At 41.2% G+C, this 20,355-nt stretch overlaps 1 protein-coding gene across 1 annotated transcript in view; it reads right to left on the bottom strand.

Annotated features, from left to right (window-relative positions):
* HTRA1 (HtrA serine peptidase 1) overlaps nt 1-20,355 on the bottom strand; it is a 336,396-nt gene that overhangs the window by 14,015 nt on the left and 302,026 nt on the right. The window contains exons 7-8 of the mRNA XM_086922970.1: nt 13,978-14,035; nt 11,937-12,032 (exon numbers count right to left, since the gene is read on the bottom strand). Coding sequence (XP_086779096.1) covers nt 11,937-12,032; nt 13,978-14,035 — 154 coding nt within the window. The remainder of the gene's footprint in view (nt 1-11,936; nt 12,033-13,977; nt 14,036-20,355) is intronic.

Genomic DNA, 20,355 nt, shown 5'->3' with positions numbered 1-20,355 from the left:
TGGAGGGAAGGAGAAAGAAATAGATCAGCGATGAAGAAGAGAGAGAGAAGGGAAGGAGAGAGAGAGAATGGAAGGATGGAAACAGAGATATTCCGCGAGGAGCTGAAGGGAGCACGGCTGTTTCTAAGCATTTTTGCCAGCACTGCTTTTTAGGTCCCCAGTCCAGCCCTGATTGCATAAGAGTCTTCTAACATTTGCAGATGTATTTCTATAACAACTGCTCTGGGTCTATGCAATAAAGGTGAAATTCTGCTTGCCATTACTTTCCCCTGTATCTTACATTCTAAGTTAAACAAGAGTGGACAGTATGGTGCCTTGTACATACACCTCTGTGCAATAGCCAGTACTTCCAGTCCCTGGTCCAGCTTTGGGTCCACGGAGATTACGTAAATTCATAATGTGCAGTGGTAGTGCAGGGAATGTGGTGCTGGTGGGAGGATTTGCAGGTCACATTGCTTTTGTGGACAACAGTCCTCTCCACGGCTTCAGAGATGTAACCTCGAATCCCACTTGTGTTCCACCTCGAAAGAGACCATAGTACTTCCATGACAGTGTGAGGCAATTAGGACTGACAGGCAAAATGGGCACTGGATTTAGGTGTGTCCTAATCTGCATAAGTGCACTTTTGCCTTTCATAAAAGCTGAGGGGCTTATTTATTAAAGCTTTGAGTCATGCTTGTCCCACGCAACGTGGTGCATGCGTGACACAAGCCTCTAAGTCATATGTTTAAAGTCACGCAAAGCCACTTTGTGGGGCTTTGAATGGCCTAAAAATACGGGGTAATGCAATGCAGCACAAATCACTGCATTGCATTACTCTGCAAAAGGAAGGCGCTCCATGGACGTTGTGGTGGGTGTTCCCATGAAACTCTCATGGTTTTTTATGAATTCCCAGGTTTTCCAAACCTGGTAAACCTGAGAATGCGGCAAATGATATGCCTCCCCATGAGAGGCACAACAAGGAGAATATATTTATTGCTACTTGTTACTTCCTCTTTCTATGCGTGCTGCAATGCCTCTAAGGATTGTTTTTGTGCAGGAAAACAAAAAACAAAACAATCCTACATGCAACAGAGTTACCCTTGCCCCATGGCGCGAGGGTGACTGCATTGGTGCTAGGCAGCCCATTGCGCGCCAGCCCAGGGGGAAAGGACAGGAATGTGGCATATGCCTTATATACGGCGCCTTCCTGCTGTTTCCCTGACTTGCTGCACTGCCCTGCACCACAACCTTCATAAATATGGCCCTGAGAATTCTGCATGTCAGAAAACAGTGGATCATGCACCTGTCTGAAAGTGACCGCTTTCTGACACCTTTGGGCTCTTCCCATCTAGGATGGCCCTGCTGGAAGCAAAGTATGAAAGAGTTCAGCTGTAAATGTCCCACATGAATGCTGCAGCCCCCTTCTCTCCCCTCCACAGTGAAAGCGTTATGGCCAGATTGGCTCTGCTCCCCGAGACGCAGTGCCCCAGTTTTCTTTGGCGTTGGTTTATCCCGTGTAAATGCCGCCAACTCCAGCGTGAGATGTAAAAGCGTCGTCCAGGAATCATCTGAACTGACGTGGGAAATGAAGCCTTCAGCCACAACAAACACAATGCACGCCGAGGGGCTTCTGCTCATAGGACGTTAAAGAATGTTGTTAAATTATTCACCTGAATGCACCGCAGATAAGAAAGCGAATACGGGACACACTTTACCCGGGCCCAAAGGTGAGTCTGCGCCAACTCAAGCTGGGGTCTGGCCTGGCAGTACCCTTGAACTGGAGACCTGGGGTCGGGCGGAGGGAGGAGGGCGGGGGCTCCTCAGTCCTTACGACAAGCCAGAGAGCGATATCCAGTGGCTTTATTTCAGAAGAAATACATATTCATGCCTTCGCATGAGTACTGACACTCATGATTAACCATTTTGTGCGCGCCCCCACTCCCACCTGCCCTTCACTGTCAGACAGAAGACGGGTCAGGTGTGAGTTAACTCTCCCTTGTTCAGAGGGCGGAACGGGTGGATGATAGGTCCACCGGTGGGAGGTTCAACACCGGGCTATGGCCGCTGGTGTTTCTTTGGCTAAACTTCTGGTACCTTGCAACGAGGGGTTGCGGGGCGGACCGGATCGCCTGTAAGATAACCCACCTTTTATTTGTATAACAAATAAACCTGCAGCTTCCTCATTCCAATAACTGGTGTCTGTGTGTTATTTGGGTTTGGGGCTATGAGCAGCGGCGTACCGATGGAGATACTATGGCGGCGACCCCTCTGTGCTTCATTGAATCCCGTTTGTGAGGGCGGGGTGCCTCTTAGGAGAAAGATCGGTGGCTGTATTTGCCCCTGTTGTTCCTCGAGCGCCACGGGTTCCTGTACTTTCAACTGCACATGTCCTGCATCAGGGCGCCAGAATCTCTGGGGAAACCAGGTATGTTACAGACCAAGTGAATGCGAGGGTTTTGGCATGCAAATTGATTCAAAAATCCTCCAGCAGTGAAAATCTAATGCCAGAATTTGTCTGGAGTGGTCAGGTTGTGCCTCTTGTGTGCAACTCTGTGGAGACTCAGCCAGTGGACTATTGGCAGACCAAAGGACTATAGTAGGAAAATGTCCAAAAGCAGTAGTAAGGAACTTTTCCCAATAGGTGTAATTTTCACAGAGGATTCTTTGCCAGAAGTGTTCACATCGAAAGGCTAAAGCACTGCTACAGCATTGCTAATTCCTGCAGTAGAATATCGCCCAATGAAAACTGCGTTTATGTAGAAAATTACTTTCCAACTCGTTTTCTGTAGCTCACAGTTTAGGACCCTTTCCCTAAATCAGACCAAACATCTAAAGAGAGATTTAATGGACGCAAGAAGAAAGCAAGAATTGAGAAGACTGTTAAAGAAACATTTGGTTTCCACTCGCATTACTAGAGCTGTAAAGAAAGAAGGTGTTTATCACTGGTTTGTGCCTCATCAAGGTAGATAAAAGTATGCGAAATTCTGACAAGTGGATGATGGGAGAATCAGAAATTGTAATGATCAAGACCAAAAGAACGAGTCTGTAAATTGTTAGAAAAGAAGAACCTTTAGAGGAAGGAGATGAGGAGGAGATCAGTATTCTGGAAGACACAGAAAAAAGCGTGGGGTGTAAAGAGTGCCATTTTCTTGAAAGTTGAATAGACTCAATATGACAAGTGAGTGCTAGAAGTGTGGCTGTGTCATCAGCCGTGGACAGTATGTTTAGAATGGAGCTTTTAGTGGCAGCTGTGGCAGTGGGAGTTGACTTTCTCTGGGCTCTCTGTGAGGGAAGCTGTCTGCCTAATTAAACATGGCTAAAATTCATCTGCTGATGTCTGCTCATCCTTTTAGTTTACCGTGCCAAATTATTGGCTCTTGGAGCACTGAAGGAGCACTAGATCATTCTCTTTTCAAAAATCTATTTGCCATTCTGTAAATCCAGGTGCCTTCCACCCCAACTCTGATAACCCTAACCTGCTAAAAGTCAGAGAAAAAGATCGTGTGCTTAAAACCAGGGCCAAGCTAGGACCTTGCAAAGTCTTCAGCCACTGGAATCCCGAGTTATGTCCGGCATGAGAACCAAACACAACCTTTTTGACATGAATGATGAACCACTTTTAAACGTCTGACAACAAAGAAGTTGTTCTTGGCATTACGCTACATCTCCTACAAATGTTTTAACTGCAGGACAAAAGAAGGGGCATATGGCAGGGACTTATACTGTTTTCATAGCTTATTGTTTAATTGTACTTCGCAAATCTATCTACCAGAGGTATCAGAGCACTTTACAATAGAGCGAAGAACACTACATATAAATTCAGAGTAAAATGGTCGTCGGTGAGGAAGCGTAAAAGCTAATCTTGCCTTTGCAGGACACACACACACACTGGATTATTACTATGAGAACAAACGTGCACTTTGCACACGTCTAGAAAAACAACACAGAAACTTAGTAAAGTTGATGAGCCACTACCGTCGGCTAGGTAGAAACAGTAGGATTAATCAATTAGTGAATTTAAGATGTTTCAGTAGCCAATTACTTTATATTATTAACAAGAAATGTCAAAAAGATTGTTGATAACTTAGCTTTGCTATTTGACTTCATTGCAGAGTGTCCTAACAAACTCGATTTCGGTGCAGTTTCCAAACTAAACAGAGTAGTTGAAATGTTCAGTATTTAAGTGTTTAACAGTATAAAGATCATTTGTGTTCAAGAACAATTTTATTTGAATTACTTTTAGAATTAATTTGCAAGTTGGTGCTTTCATGAAATAGTGGCAGTAGGCCATACTTGAAGTTGAACATTTCCATGTAGTTTTTACTGACAATATTACAAAACGTCTATCTGTGATATGTGTGATTTATTTCATAATGCCTATACCTAATTAAGAGTATGTAATACTAAAAAAATAAAATGTCAAATTTAAACACAAGAGATGTCTTTTCTCTTTATGCTGCATTATTGTATATCCTTATGCAGTGAACTTTGATAAGTTTCTCAAATGTTGCTTTATTTGCTCTTGTTCCTTGCAACGTTCCATATGATTACGACAATCGTTTCTCATGACCTATGTGGGAAATTATTCCAGAGTAGCAATTTGTACCTGGAAAGACGGAAGAAGTATCACATGACGATCAGACCATTGTGGACTGATCATTGAGGAGTAGGATTATTGATTGCATTCACCTTTTGATGCCCCTTTTACGCCCCTTTTGCGCCTTTTTGAGGAGAGCTTATATTTAAGCTCAGGCTGCCCTTTAACATTTGCCCTTGCCTCCAACCTGCCTGGGGAACTAATTTTGTTAAGCCCCTTTGCTTTTCCCCTTGCTGGTAAAGTTGCATGTCGGACGAATTGGAGCAGTTTGGTGAGATACAGGACTTGAACTTTCCTGATTTATGCTTTATTCCCCCTTGCCCATGGGCTTTGCCCCGTGTGGACTTTAACTTGATCCCTTTGCCAATCCTTAGAGAACCTTCGAGAACCAACATTTTACTTTGTTGGTGGTAGAGATTTTATTGCTGACCAAAACCCATCCTCCTATGGATTCTTGTATTCAGGGATAGATTACTTCAACTAGATGTGCAATTTATATTTCGAACTGTTAGAGTTATGACTGAGCTTCTTAAAATGTTACTTATATGCATTGATTTTTGATGTTTAATGCAAAAAAAATTCTTAAAAGTTGTCCGAGTCTTATTGTGTCTGATGTTCATTACAGAAACTGCGCAAATTTCTAAATGTATAATAGCGACAGTCATACACTGTTTTCAGAACATCCGTTTCTTTTGTTGCTCTTTTTCTGTGTAGCCAAAGCAGTGCTTTTGGTTTGCATGTTTCTGGTTGGACTAAACTTCTTCAGGAGGTTCATTCTACCAATTGCCATAAGTTATTTCTATAACATGGCTTTGAGAGTAATTTACCTGAATCTGATTATCAATTTGTGAGTTGGCTACCAATTATTGGTCCTCATTGGGTAGCTGACAGCTGGACATCCTGTTTTTCACCCCTCACTATGACAGAGAACGGTCCATCGGAGAACCATCACCTCTAAGGTTAAATATTAAACCTACCAGTATGGGCCCAGTAGGAGAGTTGATGTTATGTTCGTAAGTGTATTAGGCATCCGCTGAAACATAGGTGACAATACGTATAGCTACTACGGTTAATCATGGTGAGAGTTACACATTTACAAATTACATATTCACAAAAGATTACATATTAAGAAAAGTTAGAGGGACTAGGGTTGCACAAATATATATTATATACTTACAGAGTTGAAGTGGACTGTGTTAATAGCTATTGTGAGTGTCATGTAACAATCAGGGTCGTGCCATAGAATGTGATGGCGTATGTGATGGTGTATGCCTGGTGAGGAGCTTGGAGAGGAGAGTTATTGATAAAAACGTTTTAGAAAGAGAAGAGTTTTAAGGTTGCTTTAAAGATATGAAAAGAGGGGTGGTGCATAATCTACTGAGGCAATTTCGCCCCATCCAAAATCACCCTCTCATGCACGGTACCTGGAGATTATTAGCTAAAAACTGAAGAAGAGAGATTTCTATTGAAAGAGAAAGAGCTGTTTGACATAATCACTAAAGCAAATATATTTCATTACATCAAATGCGCTACAACGCATTCCATTACAACATGGTTGTTACAAGGACCGCGTTGTTACAACGCGAACCATTACATCGCAAGCCGTTACAAGGACATGCTGTAGGGGGCTAGCAGGACTTAGGAATAGTATAATTTACTATTCCTACTCCAGTTTGTGCAACAGCAGAAAAGGTGTTGGATTTACAATCCAACACCAGCACGCCCCCTACAGCAAGTCGTTGAAACAACTTGCAATGTAATGGTTTGCATTGTAACAACGCAGTCGTTGTAACTACCGCGTTCTAATGGGATGCACTGTAGCGCATTCAATGTAAATGATGTCTCCCCACTAAAGGTAAACTCCATGCTTTAATTGTCATAGTAATTGTCATAGTAAGAGTTTCCTCCAACCAGCCACTACAAAACAGTTTACAAAAGAACAACTTACACAAGCACATAAAGAGATGGATGTAGCAAAAGAAAGGGGTGAATTTGTCAAGGACATTCTGTTTCATGATTTTCTTCCAACAAACGCATTATTTGACAGAGATGCTGCAACCAACCCAGTGCAGGACAAACTCATACTAGAGCTGTAAAAATAATTCACCTGAATAAATTCAATTCGAAAAGGTGTTCTCATTGAAAACTGCTGTTGTTGTGGACTAAATGCCAAAATTGCTAAAGTTGTTCAGACTTTCCTACAGATATCAAAGTCAGTGTGCACCTTGCAAGAACTGCACATTGTCTTTGGCTGTTATCTTGAACTATCTGTCAAAGAATTTGAAAGAATCAGACGAAAGTCTATAAGTGGAACAATTGGCCTTGCCTGCATCAAAAATGTGACACCTATACCTGTGCAACTTGATAAATTCTGGTAATCAACATCCAACAAGATGAACTTGGAGATGTTAATTCACCAAAACTTTGCTAATGCCTCAGTGAACAGTGACTTTCCAATTCCTGCAAGTGAAACATTTGTGAATGAGGAGTTGGTGCTTGCAGAGATATTTTCAAAAGGTAAGGGCAATATTCTTCAAGAACTTAACAGCAAATCGGAGGAAGCTGACTTTCGTGTTGTGCTACGTGTTGAGTGGGCTGTTCGAAATGGTTCCCATCGAGTAATTGTACTGTCAAATGACACAGATATTATGGTGCTACTTAGATTTGTGGCAACGTTCATAAGTCAAGGAGTGTGAGAGTTATGGAACAGGCTAGGAAAGACACTTAATCCCGCTTCATATTCAGTACTAGAAATTTGGCCCAAAGATACCCAGTGTTACTATCAAGGCACATATTCTTACGTGTGAAGATACTATGAGCAAAATTGAAATAAGACTTGGAGCTTTAACTGCTGAACCTGTGAAGTTACTACAAGGATTTCCTGAGACAGAAAAAGAATGTGACTTTAAAGACGTAGAAAAATACCTTGTGTGGTTGCCAAACATGAGTTCTGACTGTCAGAAATTTGATGATTTTCTGTACAGTGAGTTCAAGAGATCAGTCCCGCAAAGTGACCTTCCATTGACGTCATATTCTGTGTGTAGACACATTAAATTAGCGTTCTACTTGATCAGAAGATGTGTAAATGTTTTGGTTCATGTATATGTAAAGAAAGATCAGTGTGAATTTGGTTGGGAAGATATTGATGGGGTGCTAACACCTACAAAATCTCTAAAGCCACTACCCACAAAACTTACAAGTACATGTACATTGAAAACCTGTGCTACAAAAAGAAGTTCCTGTCGATATGCTCAAATGTTCACCGTCCTGCAAATGTACCGCGAGTGATTGCCAAAACAAATAAATAAAGTGAACTATGAAAATGTGTCTAAAATAGGAGTGATAAACATTATTTTGCTTTCATATTCCGATCATAAACATTGTTTGGTGTATCCATAAAAGGATTACAAAACATTATTATTTGTTTCATTTCAACATATGTCTCTTCTTTCTCTATTACAGCTGCTATTTTAGAAAAAGGTGTAAGGGCTGCTCTGAGGAATCTCTACAAGACTACTTGACCCCTTATGTTTTGACACTAAAATTAAATCTATAGGTCTCATGGTTTCTGAAATATTACATCATTAATGCAACACATACGCCATTTTTAAAAAATGTGATCCAGAAGAATTTGGCCCAGATCAGCAATGTCTACCCAAGCTAAATTACTTCTCTAATGCTCCCAAAACACAAATCAAAAATAAAAATCTCTGGACAACAATTTGTTATGGAGGTATATCAGGGGATGGGATTAAATGAGAACACACCGGATATAGTAAAGACCTAAATGGAAAAAATACAGGGAGCAACAATTACCAACACCCCCCCCCTACTCAATTCTTAGGCTCCCTCTGCCTTTCTTTCCTAATTATAGAGCACCTGTTGTACCAAGTACGTTGATGCTTTTAACTTTAAGCAATAGAGAAAAGATAGATAAGATCAAACATGTAAAATGGTGCTGAACCACCTAGATAAGATAGCCACTCTAGCCATTGTCTGTAGATAACACCCAATCAACCACTGCAAACACACTCTAACTACGTCCTGCTGAAAACAGAGAACTACTTAGCAGCAACCCCTCCAGTTCCTTATAGCAAATGAGCAGCACATCACATCACTCAATGGAGAAAATCACTCCATGTGTAACTGGAGGGATATATCACATCTGTCAGGGATGGCAATCACTCCAGCCTCCGCCATAGGAATATATTACATCATTCAGAGGGGGGCAAACACTGCATACTAAATCAATGTTCACAGCGACTTTCGTTAATGACTGCATTTTTTAAAGATATCACATCCATTTTCGGAAAACACCAGCCAATCAAGGGCCAGTAGAACATCAAAACAGGTGCTAGATTTTTATTATAACCTGAAGAATATCAAAAGACCTTGCTGAATGGCAACTCTTGATTCAGTGGACTCATTCCAGTCAACTGGCCCTTCCAAAATAAAGTCTGGTATCTCCTGTATTTTTTCTGAGAAACTCCTTATTTATATGGAGCATGGTATTCCCAGGGCTCCTATGGTATGCCTCATGGTTTCAAGAACTAGGTAACACAACATTCTCGAACTAGCTAACAGAGGAGATGTCAACTCTGTTCCCCATATTCATCAAGATTTTTTCTGGGATGTTTGTGTAATTCAACTTAGATTCCATTATGGTACAGATTACTGCTGCTGAAGCCCTTGGGAGTATGAAGAGGAGGAATTGATGCAGGTACAAGAGACAAATGTGTTGAAGTGATGGGTTAAACATTCTTCCTCTCTACCGTTTTAGCTTTCACGTGTCTGACGAGTTATCAGTTGAGAAATATTAGCTTTGCATTTAGATTGGTCGGTGGCAGTCGGGTTTGGGAGAAAATGTTGGAGTGTTAGGTTTGAGCAAGCTTATGGACATTTACTGCGACAAACTGCACTTTCCCTTATCAAATCCTAGTACTCTCTTTTTATTTGTTGATCCTCCTATGACTTTTTAACATCCATTTTGTGCCTTTCTGAAAGTTGTGTCCAACATCAGGCAGGCAATTCTTAGGATCGGATCCACTGAAAGACTCATCCTATCCACTCTCTGAAGTGACATCAGGTCAATGATGAAGACCCTTCAAGGCAGTATATAGAGGCCAGAGCATTAACTTGATTTAAATAAGTACTTGTTTTCCAAAGTAGTTACTTCTCTTGGGGTTAGTTCTTCCCTGGTGGTGTTTGATCTAGTGCTAGAAACCATCAAAGAGAAACACCCCAAACTAACTGAAATTGGGATTTTGTGGAATTTCTGTCTTAAGGTGGTGTGGGAAGAGAAGAATAGGGTTGGGCTCCTAGAGGTCAGCAGCAGGAGAGGCCCGACGGTCTGGGCAGAAAGAACCATGACATTAAGTTAAGGGGCCTTTTCAGCTGCAAGTGGATGCAGCAAAACAATCCTGTGGAATGAAACAAACAGGCTGTCAGGAGTAGCAGTACACCAGTCCGTTGGACTGCACAGTGCAACTCGACGTGACATTAATGATTCATGCACTAAACTGCTTGAAGGTAAGAGTGGCAGAATATGGTGAAAAATGTATATCACTGGGGAATTTTGTCTGTAGTAATTGATTGAAATACTTTAGGCAAATAACTTACATTCCGCTGTCTGTGCACTTCCAGGGATATAAGTGCCAATAAGAATAGGCCAGGGAGAGACTCTATGAAAATCAATGTGATCAGTGAGTCTTGGTTTAAGTGAAATTCCATTTAACCTTTAAGCACATTATGGCTATCCCTCAGTGAGACCGCATAGAAATCTTTTGCCCTACAAAGCCTTGTTGTCAATGAAATTCCTCCTACAATTTCACTGATATCTATAGACCCAATGAAGTTAGGTCTTAGCGAGCCATCATCTACGTTTTTGGGTGGACCCAAATGCGATCCATTAATATATTTGTGACTATTGAATGTGGTTCTTGGTTAGGCTTTATTGAAATCATTGGACATGTAAGTGCAGTCCCTTAGTGCGACTTTATTACAGTCAGTTCGGTGAATGAGAGTCGTTCATGATGGAGACTCTATTGGCATCAATCAGGGAGTTGACGCTGGCCCTTGTGGCTTCATTGGACTTGGTATGGCTGAATTAAGCTGCTCCTGTGTGAGACTTTGTGAGGCTAAAGTCTAGGGGCTCAGAAAGCTATATTTTAAGAGAGTCCATCACAAAGTCTTTTGGAGCGAACCCTGACCCCCTGGGATCTGGGACTCATAAATAAAGTACAGAGTTCAGGGAGTGGAATGTCATGTTCTTAGGGTGTTTGTAGTTATAAACTATCCTTGGTGTTCAAGTGGAAGTCACTTGTGATCACAATGGTTCCTGTACAGTGCGTGAAATTGGATACAATTGAAAAGGGTAGAGTACAAGTCTCACTGGAAGAAATGCTTGTACTTATAACACTGATCCTTTCCTCGCAGATTCAATGGTCTTTCTAGAATTCCTTGTCTGAGAGAGAGGCAATACAAAGGTGCTGGAAGATATGCTCCTTTTCTGCATCCTTGATAAATGCCTGGTAGTGTAGACAGAGGTTGTGGCATGGGGATGCCACCCTGGAGAATGTTCAAATTAAACTACTTGGCTTTGGTGCCTGCCAATGGTTTGTGTACTAAGCTGGAGCAAAGGGTGATACTTTCCAGCAGCCGTTAGAGTTCACTGGTTGATATCATTATTAAGAAGTGCCAGTCACCATCACTAGGACACACTGAAGAATGTGAGACAGAAAGGACAAATCAGGAAAGCAAATAGGTACTGTAGTTAAAGCAAGTAACAACAACTGGAACTTTGTGAAGATGGATCACATGGATCAGGATGAACTGTGAGGGCTACTGAGTCATGTTTCGATTGAAACCCACAGCGGAAGGCTATTGGTGAGTGTTAGTACAGTGCTGAGTGCAGGCACATGAGGTTGTTTTGCATAAATTAATTCCCAGGGCCAATGGCTATGCATCAGTGGGAGATGCCCCTTGCAATAACATGCTGTGTGATGAACAGTTAAGAGGTACAGTCGTTTCAATGTAATGCTGCAAACAAGTTTGGCACTCAGTACCTGCTGTGTTCTAGTGAAGAGCCCATGAAGAGTGAAACATAAGTGCAGCACATGGCGGTTGTTTTGCGTAACTAACAAGAAGTAAATCTGCTCTCATTGTGACAGGGAGCTGGAATGTGGGAGTGTGTCTTCTTCTGGTCTCAGGGGTTGCATGCTTCTATATGGGTACGGTTGTTGGTATCTTCATGCCATATTTATGCCACTATAAATGTTAAGCATGGCTGGTGTTCACAAGGAAACACTAGGAAGTAGTACCCTGACAGAAGGGCAGGAAGGCATTACTCTCAACTTACGCTGCAGCAGGTGTATTAGCGATAACTTCGATGATGTATGCTCCAGATGTGACATCTGGGAAGTCTTTGAGGAGTTCCTTAAGATCCTTGGCTTTGCTATAAGAAAAGAACAACAGGTCATTGTATCTTCAGCAGCTGAAACATAAACATGTGAACATAATATGCAGCCAGCACTCTGGTTCACTTAATATTTCTGCACAATGTTAAATCAGTGTGTGTTGTCAGAACTCTCAGAAGTAAGCCTTATGTGATGGATGCAACTCTGATACAAGGTGACTGCAGACCTCTGAAGTTTGGAGAAAGTTTTCTTCTAGAGGATGGATGAAGCAGCTCTCTGTGATGCATGGAGAAGTACTTTTCTGTGAAGACCGATGAAGCCCAATGATGAATGGAGAATGAGGTCCTATCCTGGGCATGGAAAGGATCCCTCTGTCTGACAGACATGTAAAGCAGCCCTCCATGATTGAGGTTTTATACAGCCCTCCATGATGGATGTGTAATAAAGCCCACTGGTGGATGTGAAATGCAACCTACTCTCATCCTTGGAGAATGGGGATCACTGATGAATGTGGATTGCAGCCTTTTGATGGAGGGGAAATGCCACAATCTGATGGATGGAGAATGCAGTGCTCTCTCTAAGGTGCAGAGCACAACCCTCTAACAATATGCAATGCAGCCTTCAATAGATGTAGGATGTCTCTCTCTTTCCAATGGCTGCTGTCCACACCCCCTGTGGTAGATGTGGAGTGAAAACCTTTGGTTCTTGAGGAATAAACCTTCTGCATAGAAATGGGATGCAGCCCTATAGTGTACGTAAGATGCAGATCTCTGAAGGATGTTCAACACAGATATGTGATGCGTGTGCAAAGCAGATCTTGCATGCATTCCTCTGAGAAAAAAACACGGAATGGAGGCACTGATTGAAATACATCCTATTGTCGTGAAACAGGAATGCACCTCATTCCTGTAAATTGAAATCAGGCCTCTGATAAACAGAAAGTGCCACGCACTCAGGTTTTGAAGAATGCAACCCTTTGAGAGTTGTGGGGATTGATCCCCTGTGAGAGGAGAGAGGTGTGGGATGCTGCCCTACAAAGAATGTGGAATAAAGCCCTGTGATGCTTGTGGAATTGAGTTCTTTCACTGAAGTGGAATGCTTCCCTTTAAGAGATGTGAAATTAAGTTCTTTGAAGGACTTTGACTGCTGCCTTTTAAAAGATGTGAATGCGGCCATCTTGGATGTGGAAAACAGCCCTCTAATTGAGATATAATGCAGCTCGCTTTGATGAATAGTGAGTGTGTCCCTTTGATTAATGTGGAAGCCAGCAATTTAAGCTGGATGTAGAATGCTGCCCTGTGATGGGTGGGGACGACAATCCTCTGATGAAGACTGCGGTCTTCTAACTAACCCTGGGCGTAGTTCGCGTAGTAGCGCTACGCATAGCTACACGCAGTGCACTTTGCACTACGCAAGCTACGCGAACTGCGTAGTGCACTGTGCAAAATGCTGTTCGCACTGATTGCACAGTGCTGGATGCTTGTCCGCACTGTGCAATCATTGCAAACCGCATTTTGCACATTGCAAGAAGTTGTTTTCTGCAGCTTGAGTAGATTTCTACTCGAGCTGCAGCTATCTCAACATGGACTGGTAGTTTCTCATCGCGAGCGGTCGCGAGCATACGCATCCACTCGCAATGAGAAACCTGACCTCCCGCATTGAGAATCTCGCCGGGAGTTTATTGTTCATGCTCGCGATCGGCAACTTGATGTTGCTGATCACGAACGAGGAAAAAGTCTGGCCGGGAAGTTATTTTTTTGCTCGCGCGCGGTCGCCAGCTTGACGTTGCCGCGAGCAAGCAAAAAATGCACGCTGCGCGTTTTTGCACTGTGCTACGTGCAATTCATGCTGCACATAGTTGGCAAACTACACGAGTGTATAGTAGTCATACGCCCAATGTTACTTCTAACTGATGTGAATTCAAATTTCTGCAATAGAGCTGGGCATAGGGCCAATACATTGATGTTCATTCTAGCACCTTACCTCGGGCTAAGGGACATCATGCGTATACCAATGTACTTCTTCTTGGTTATCGTCTTCCCTGTTATGGAAATTAAATGAAGATTATTAAACATTCCAAAGATATCGCACTAAGTGCTTGATAAAATTGATAATGCCAGGCTACCTCTGATCAAGGAATGTTAGGAGGGGTGGGGTGCATAAAGTTAAGTAGGTATGCATGGATGTATGGATGGGAAACATTCTATGGAGGAGGGTAATAAGGAGGATCAGATAGATGGAGGATGGATGGATTGATGGATGGATGGGATCTGGGTGGATGGGTTGTTGGGGTGGGCTTGGTGGAGGATATGCAAAAGGAATGCAAAATAGTAATGAATAGGAGGACAGATATAATGGATGGAAAGATGGATGAACGGAAGAATGGAGGTCATAAATATATGACTGTAATATCATCACTCAAATCTTTTTTTTTTATAAATATACCTCAAATCTTAAGCTTCATCATTTTAAATCTTTATCAATTAACATGTATCTACATAACCAAACCATGCAGCCATTTTGCTTTTTAGAAAGTAAAGGTACATTTTAGCCACTCCACTATTGAACACCGAACTGAAGTGTTAAATTCCCCTTCTGGATTCCATGTAACCCTGGGTGAAGTACTACGCTATGCTTGCGTAGTTGCGAAGTTTGCGCTAATTCGCACTGCGCGAATTGCACATAGCACAGTGCAAACATGCGTAGGCTAGCGGTCATTTTTTGCTTGCTCGCGGTCCTCAACTTCAAGTTGGCGACCACGAGCCAGCAAAATGACATCCCTGCGAGACTTTTTCCTCATTCCCAATCAGCAACATCAAGTTGCCGATTGCGAGCGTGGAAAATAAACCTCCCTGCGAGATTCTCAACGTGGCAAAACTACCAGTCCGCGTTGAGAAAGCTGCTGCTTGAGTAGAAATCTACTCGAGCGGCAGAAACGACCTCTTGCACTGTGCAAGAGGTGGTTTGCAATGATTGCACAGTGCGGACAAGCATCCGGCACTATGCAATCAGTGCGAACAGTATTGTGTACAGTGCACTACTCAGTGTGCGTAGCCCGCGTAGTGTGAAGTGCACTTCGTGTCGCTACGCATATCGCTACTACGCAAACTACGCCCAGAGTTAATCCCATGTCGATGGGCAGGTCTTTGTATATGGTCTCTCTTTTCCCAAAACCACAGAAAGTGACGCATTCAGCATGGATGCCAATTGGGGGTAGCCAGAGGTAGCCATTAATTGATGCTTTGCAAAAATAACATTGTGAAATGAATGCCCTTTCTTTCTCAATTGAAAACAAACATCGACAACAATTGAGAATCTTGCACTAATTTGTACTCTAATAAAGTATGTCAGTAACAGTGGAAATACTTCTTTAAAAATAGTAGATCTCACACATCTTAAATAAAAGAAATAGAATTATGGCGGCTTGGTTCACAAAGGTAAATTTACACATTTAAATTTACTAATGTGTAAATGTGTAAACCTACTCCTGCGAGTAACTGTACCCATTTTTTTGCTATTCACCATTTCTGAGTCTAAAGTTACTCTTAGGTGCAGACTGGAATGCTTCCACAGCCAGGTTCAGTCTGCTAGAACAGGATTTACGTGATTAAAGTTACTACTCATATCTTTTCATACATAGGCGGAGATGTCCACCACTGGGGCGGAGATCTCTCCAAGGAAAAGTGTAGGAAAAGGTATTCAAGTTAATACTTTTATATAATTACTTTAAATCTAGAATTATTTTTTAAAAATTGTACAGCACATTAACCTAAATGTGTATTGAATAGTTAATTATTTAAAATACATTCATTGAGTTTAAAAATATTATCTGTGAGGAATACATTTAAAAAAATCCTACCTATATTAAAATATATAATTTTAATTAATATATATTAACATTTATTAAAAGTTGTGTAAATAATTACTGGCAAATATAATTATTTAACAATCAATTCAAGTTTAATTTAATGTTGCTATTAAAATAACTTGATTATTATAATTTAAATAATACAATGATTATTTAATAATCAAATATATAGATTTTTAATTCAACAATATTGTTATATATTTATTTAAAACGTGGAAATAATTGTATATATTTTAGCATTATTTTCAATGTGGTGTTATTTTAAGTCCCTGCCTCCATTGTTTTTATTGGAGTATGTTGCAGTGCCTGTGAGTGTTGCTGGACTTACTCCAAGGCTGAGCTGGATTACATTTACAATTTATATGGTTCTAGTAACTTTAGAAGTGCAGTTTGTGAATCGCTTCAGGTCTACTCTTGTGTGGATGGGTGTTTTGTTTTTGAATGTCCCTCCCTAAACCCCTTATTGCCGTTTCTCTTTAGGCCATTTTTCAGCCACTACCCAGTCCCATCCACATTTACTACCCATATTAACATCCCCACACTTGTGAAGGAGAAATCCTCATACAAAAGATATTGGAGGCAGAGATCTCCGCACATAGCTTTGTGAATTACATTTTTCAGTATGCGAGTAGTACCACTGTAGTACTACTAAACATACTACAAATTGCAGGTTGTGAATTGGTCCTTTGTTTTTAAGACAGTGCAACTGTCTAGCTTGCATTTGCGTTAGGTACTTCAAGGTTCTGTAGTGTGAGCTCGAAACATGTGCAATCTACAACTATATTTTTCATGAGAAACCTGTACAAACCCTCATTATACCCTTGTGGCTGTTCTATGGCGTATATATTAACTATTCAAGTGCAGCTCAGCATGATCAATATCTGTAATTTTATTTGTAATAATTAGCAAAATGCTCTCTTTTTTCTGAACTAGTGCTTTCTTACTATTCCTGTTGTACCAGGGTAATTGAATTTAGTCCAATCAAATCTGGCAATAGTAACACCTGCTATTTTCAGTACTTAAAAAATGCAGAAGTGCTCTATAAAGCACTGTTAAGACATCAAATAATAACAATGGTGATGAATGTGATGATTCTAAAGTTAACCAAATTATGTTACAGTAATTGACACGCCTGCCTTTACACTGTACTATACTTCTGAAGCATTATTTTACTTGGGGCACAGGAATATATAATGTCACTTCCAGTAATGGCAATGAGGGCAAATGCCACATGATATTACTCCTGTGATGTCATAAGGGTCCTAAGGAAAGGTGTCACTTCTGTGATGTAATTGTTTTTTCAAATGGTTTGTGATGTTACTTCCGATAACCCTGCTATTTTGGTGTATCAATGTCCATCCCTTCCAAAGTGATTTGTTTTGTTTCTCATGCTGGACTATCAAGTGACCTTTTAAGACGTCAAGTTATTTACTGTTTCCCCTGCACGGGTCATATTTTAGATGCCAAACATCCAGGCTTTGCTACAGTCTGCAGATAAGTGTAGCTTGTGGACCCTAAGTACCTTCAAACAATCGTCGGGTTCTCTTCTTTCAAGCCACCACTTTACTCCTGCAAAGGGTGGGTCAGCTTTCCAAACTAGTGTCACCCCTTGTTCCAGTTCACACACCAGCCATGCAGGTAAATCTTTTCAGAATGAATGATTGCTCACTCTGCTAAACTGAGACTATGGTGCTCAATTCTGTGCTAATTAGTGTTCTTTGTTAGCACTCGCAAGGCTCTTGTGATACACACAGAATTGTGGAGAAGTGGATATCTAAGTGACCAGTATGAAAAGAATCTTCCATAAATTTCAGGTAGCTCTGATTGTCATGTATGGACATGATAATGTACTGGGCATCCAACATGCAAGACGGAGCAGATATGTAAATATGAAAAGGATTCAGTGAGGGGGTTGATATCTGTGGGACTCAATAGTCGCTTGATTTTTAGAGAGATCTGACAGATGTAGTGCTGTTTTATATCTGTAGACGTTTGAGCACTGATGGTAGAAGTGGAAGAAGTCATCTTTATTGTGCCCCAAGACAAAGGACTTCTCTTTGAGCATCTTACCAGCCGGTCCCAGAGAATGTAACTAGCACTTGTTCACTTCATTGACAGTTGCATAATATGGGGCAGAGAAGCTAACTTTCTATGCTTGGTGCTGCTACAAAGGGTATTATCAAAGCAAACACTATTTATGGACTGCACATCATATGGTCAACTAAGTGGAAAATCCACAAGATTTCTTTTGCACGACATTTTTGGAGTCTCACAATCTTCTTCACCCTTCACAGACTGGCTTTCGACCCCAATAGGGTACAGAAACTGCCATCTTAGCAGTAGTCGAAGCTCTGCGGCTATCATCCTTTTAGATCTTAAATGCAGCCTTCGATGCTGTTAACCACCAACCCTTGGTCCGTAGACTAATGAATGTGGGATGACTGGGGGAGCATTGTGTGGCTGCAATCCTTCCTGGAAGAAAGGGCATTTCAGGTTTTGGAAGGAGATGCTACCACAAAACGCATGTCTCTCAGCACAAGTGTTCCGCAGGGATCTTCTTTGAGCCCCACTCTGTTTAATGTATACATGAGCCCGCTAGCGGAGATCATGATCTGAATTTCAAGCATCAGGCCTTACAATTGGCGGCCACTTGTTATGGAATCCTTAGGATTCTTCGGAAAGTTCTACCTCTTCTAACTTTCCTCGCAAGGAGTCTTATGGTCCAGGCTTTAATTCTTTCCCGCTTGGACTACGGAAATTCTCTTTATTTAGGAGTTCCTCGTACCACCATCACGAAGCTACAGACTGGGCAAAACTGTACAGCGTGTATGCTCCTTCCTATTCCGAACCACCAATCTGCTAAACCAGCACTCATTAACCTCCACTGGCTTCCCATACAGGAGAGAATTAAATTTAAGGCTTGCTGTATTGTTCACAAGTCACTAGTAGGGAAGGGACTGCCTATCAATCGGTCCATTATTTTGCCCTACTGTTCGAACAGGTGCTTGGACAACCTCCTTCTCGCCTTAGTTCTCAGAATAAAAAAGGCGGGAAGCGGTGGCCATTTGTTTTCCTATAATGCTGCCAGGATGTGGAACACCCTTCCTCTCCACATTCATCTTGAGCCTAATCATGTGGCCTTCCGGAAATCTCTCAAAACATGTTTTTTCCAAAATTTTGCTTTGTAGTCTTTATTGTCTGTGCATAGCTGCTGGGTTATCCCATCGGCTGGAGCTCTAGAAGGGAACCTCAGACATCTAGCAGAGCTACATCAAGCTGTACTACAGTGCCAACGCAAAAGATAGAAAATAGAGTATAATAGAAACTACCAGAGGAGTATAAAACCGAGATTCATCTGGGAAGCAACAACCAAAACCCCAAAAAGAATCAGAAAGGGATAACTATATCTCCTAAGGAAAGCAGAAAATTAACTGTAACCTGAATATATGAGTCGGAACACAAAACGGACCATTGTTTCTTCATCTAAAAAAAAGTTCCAGGTCCAAATACAACAAAGCCAGAAGCAATTAGGACAAATGGAAGAGAAGAGCTAAAGATGATATAAGGTTTTCTTGAAAACGGCAACCAGCCAGTGCCCAATAACAGGAGAGGCCTATCAGCTCTGGTCTTGAAAAAGATGGTCAATTAAAAATAAGCCATCGAAACGCGTCGACGCCAAATGCAAACACAATCAAGGGATTGAGCTTACTCCATAGATAAAAGAATAATTATGTGTCCTGGAGTGGTTACTAAAAATTAGTTTCCCTGATGTGTATTTAATGACAAAGAATATTGTCTGTCCTGCTCTCTCCTAATACTTTCTCCTGATTCTACTCCTTTCTTCAAATTATTTCTTTTTAATTAGGAAATCCTTTTCTACAAACAGGATTGACTTTAACATGAAGTATTGACATTATATTTGTATTTTGATGTATGTGGTAATGCACTGTTTTTAATTTTGTATACAGACTGTATAAAAATCTCTTAAACAATAATAAAAAAAAAAAAGATAACTAAAAGAAAAATGTATGAAGTGATAATATCTATTTCTTATGCTTGGGCTATAATGATGATAATGTATACATTTTAGGATACTGATAGGGTTCTCCAATGGATCTTTTCTTTGTTTACTCATAGCTGCTATTAGCAATCGGATGCCCTCGGGTAGCTACGTACTTAATGAATATTTTTCATTCATTCATCCATCCATTTATTCATTCATTCATCCTGGAGAGCAGTTTATTGTACAGAGCCCTGAGCGTGGATTATTTCCTTTGTGGAAGCACATTCCGTTTGCAGCTTGCTTCATTACAGGTTTGTTCCCCCTTATGCAGACAATGGATGTCAGACATTTTGTGTGCAATTGTCAGCGATTACAGCCTTTTCCACAACAACATTGAAAAACCTGATATATCTAGAGTGCGCTGCAGCACAGGTTTCTGCATCAACATGGTTGTCCAGAGCAGGGAAGAGATACTTTGGGAAGAAAACCT

The sequence above is a fragment of the Lissotriton vulgaris genome, chromosome 5 (assembly GCF_964263255.1).
Source record: "Lissotriton vulgaris chromosome 5, aLisVul1.2, whole genome shotgun sequence".
Taxonomy (NCBI): Eukaryota; Metazoa; Chordata; class Amphibia; order Caudata; family Salamandridae; genus Lissotriton; species Lissotriton vulgaris.
Note: the sequence above shows the minus strand (reverse complement) of the source record. Positions and strands in the feature narration are given on the sequence as shown.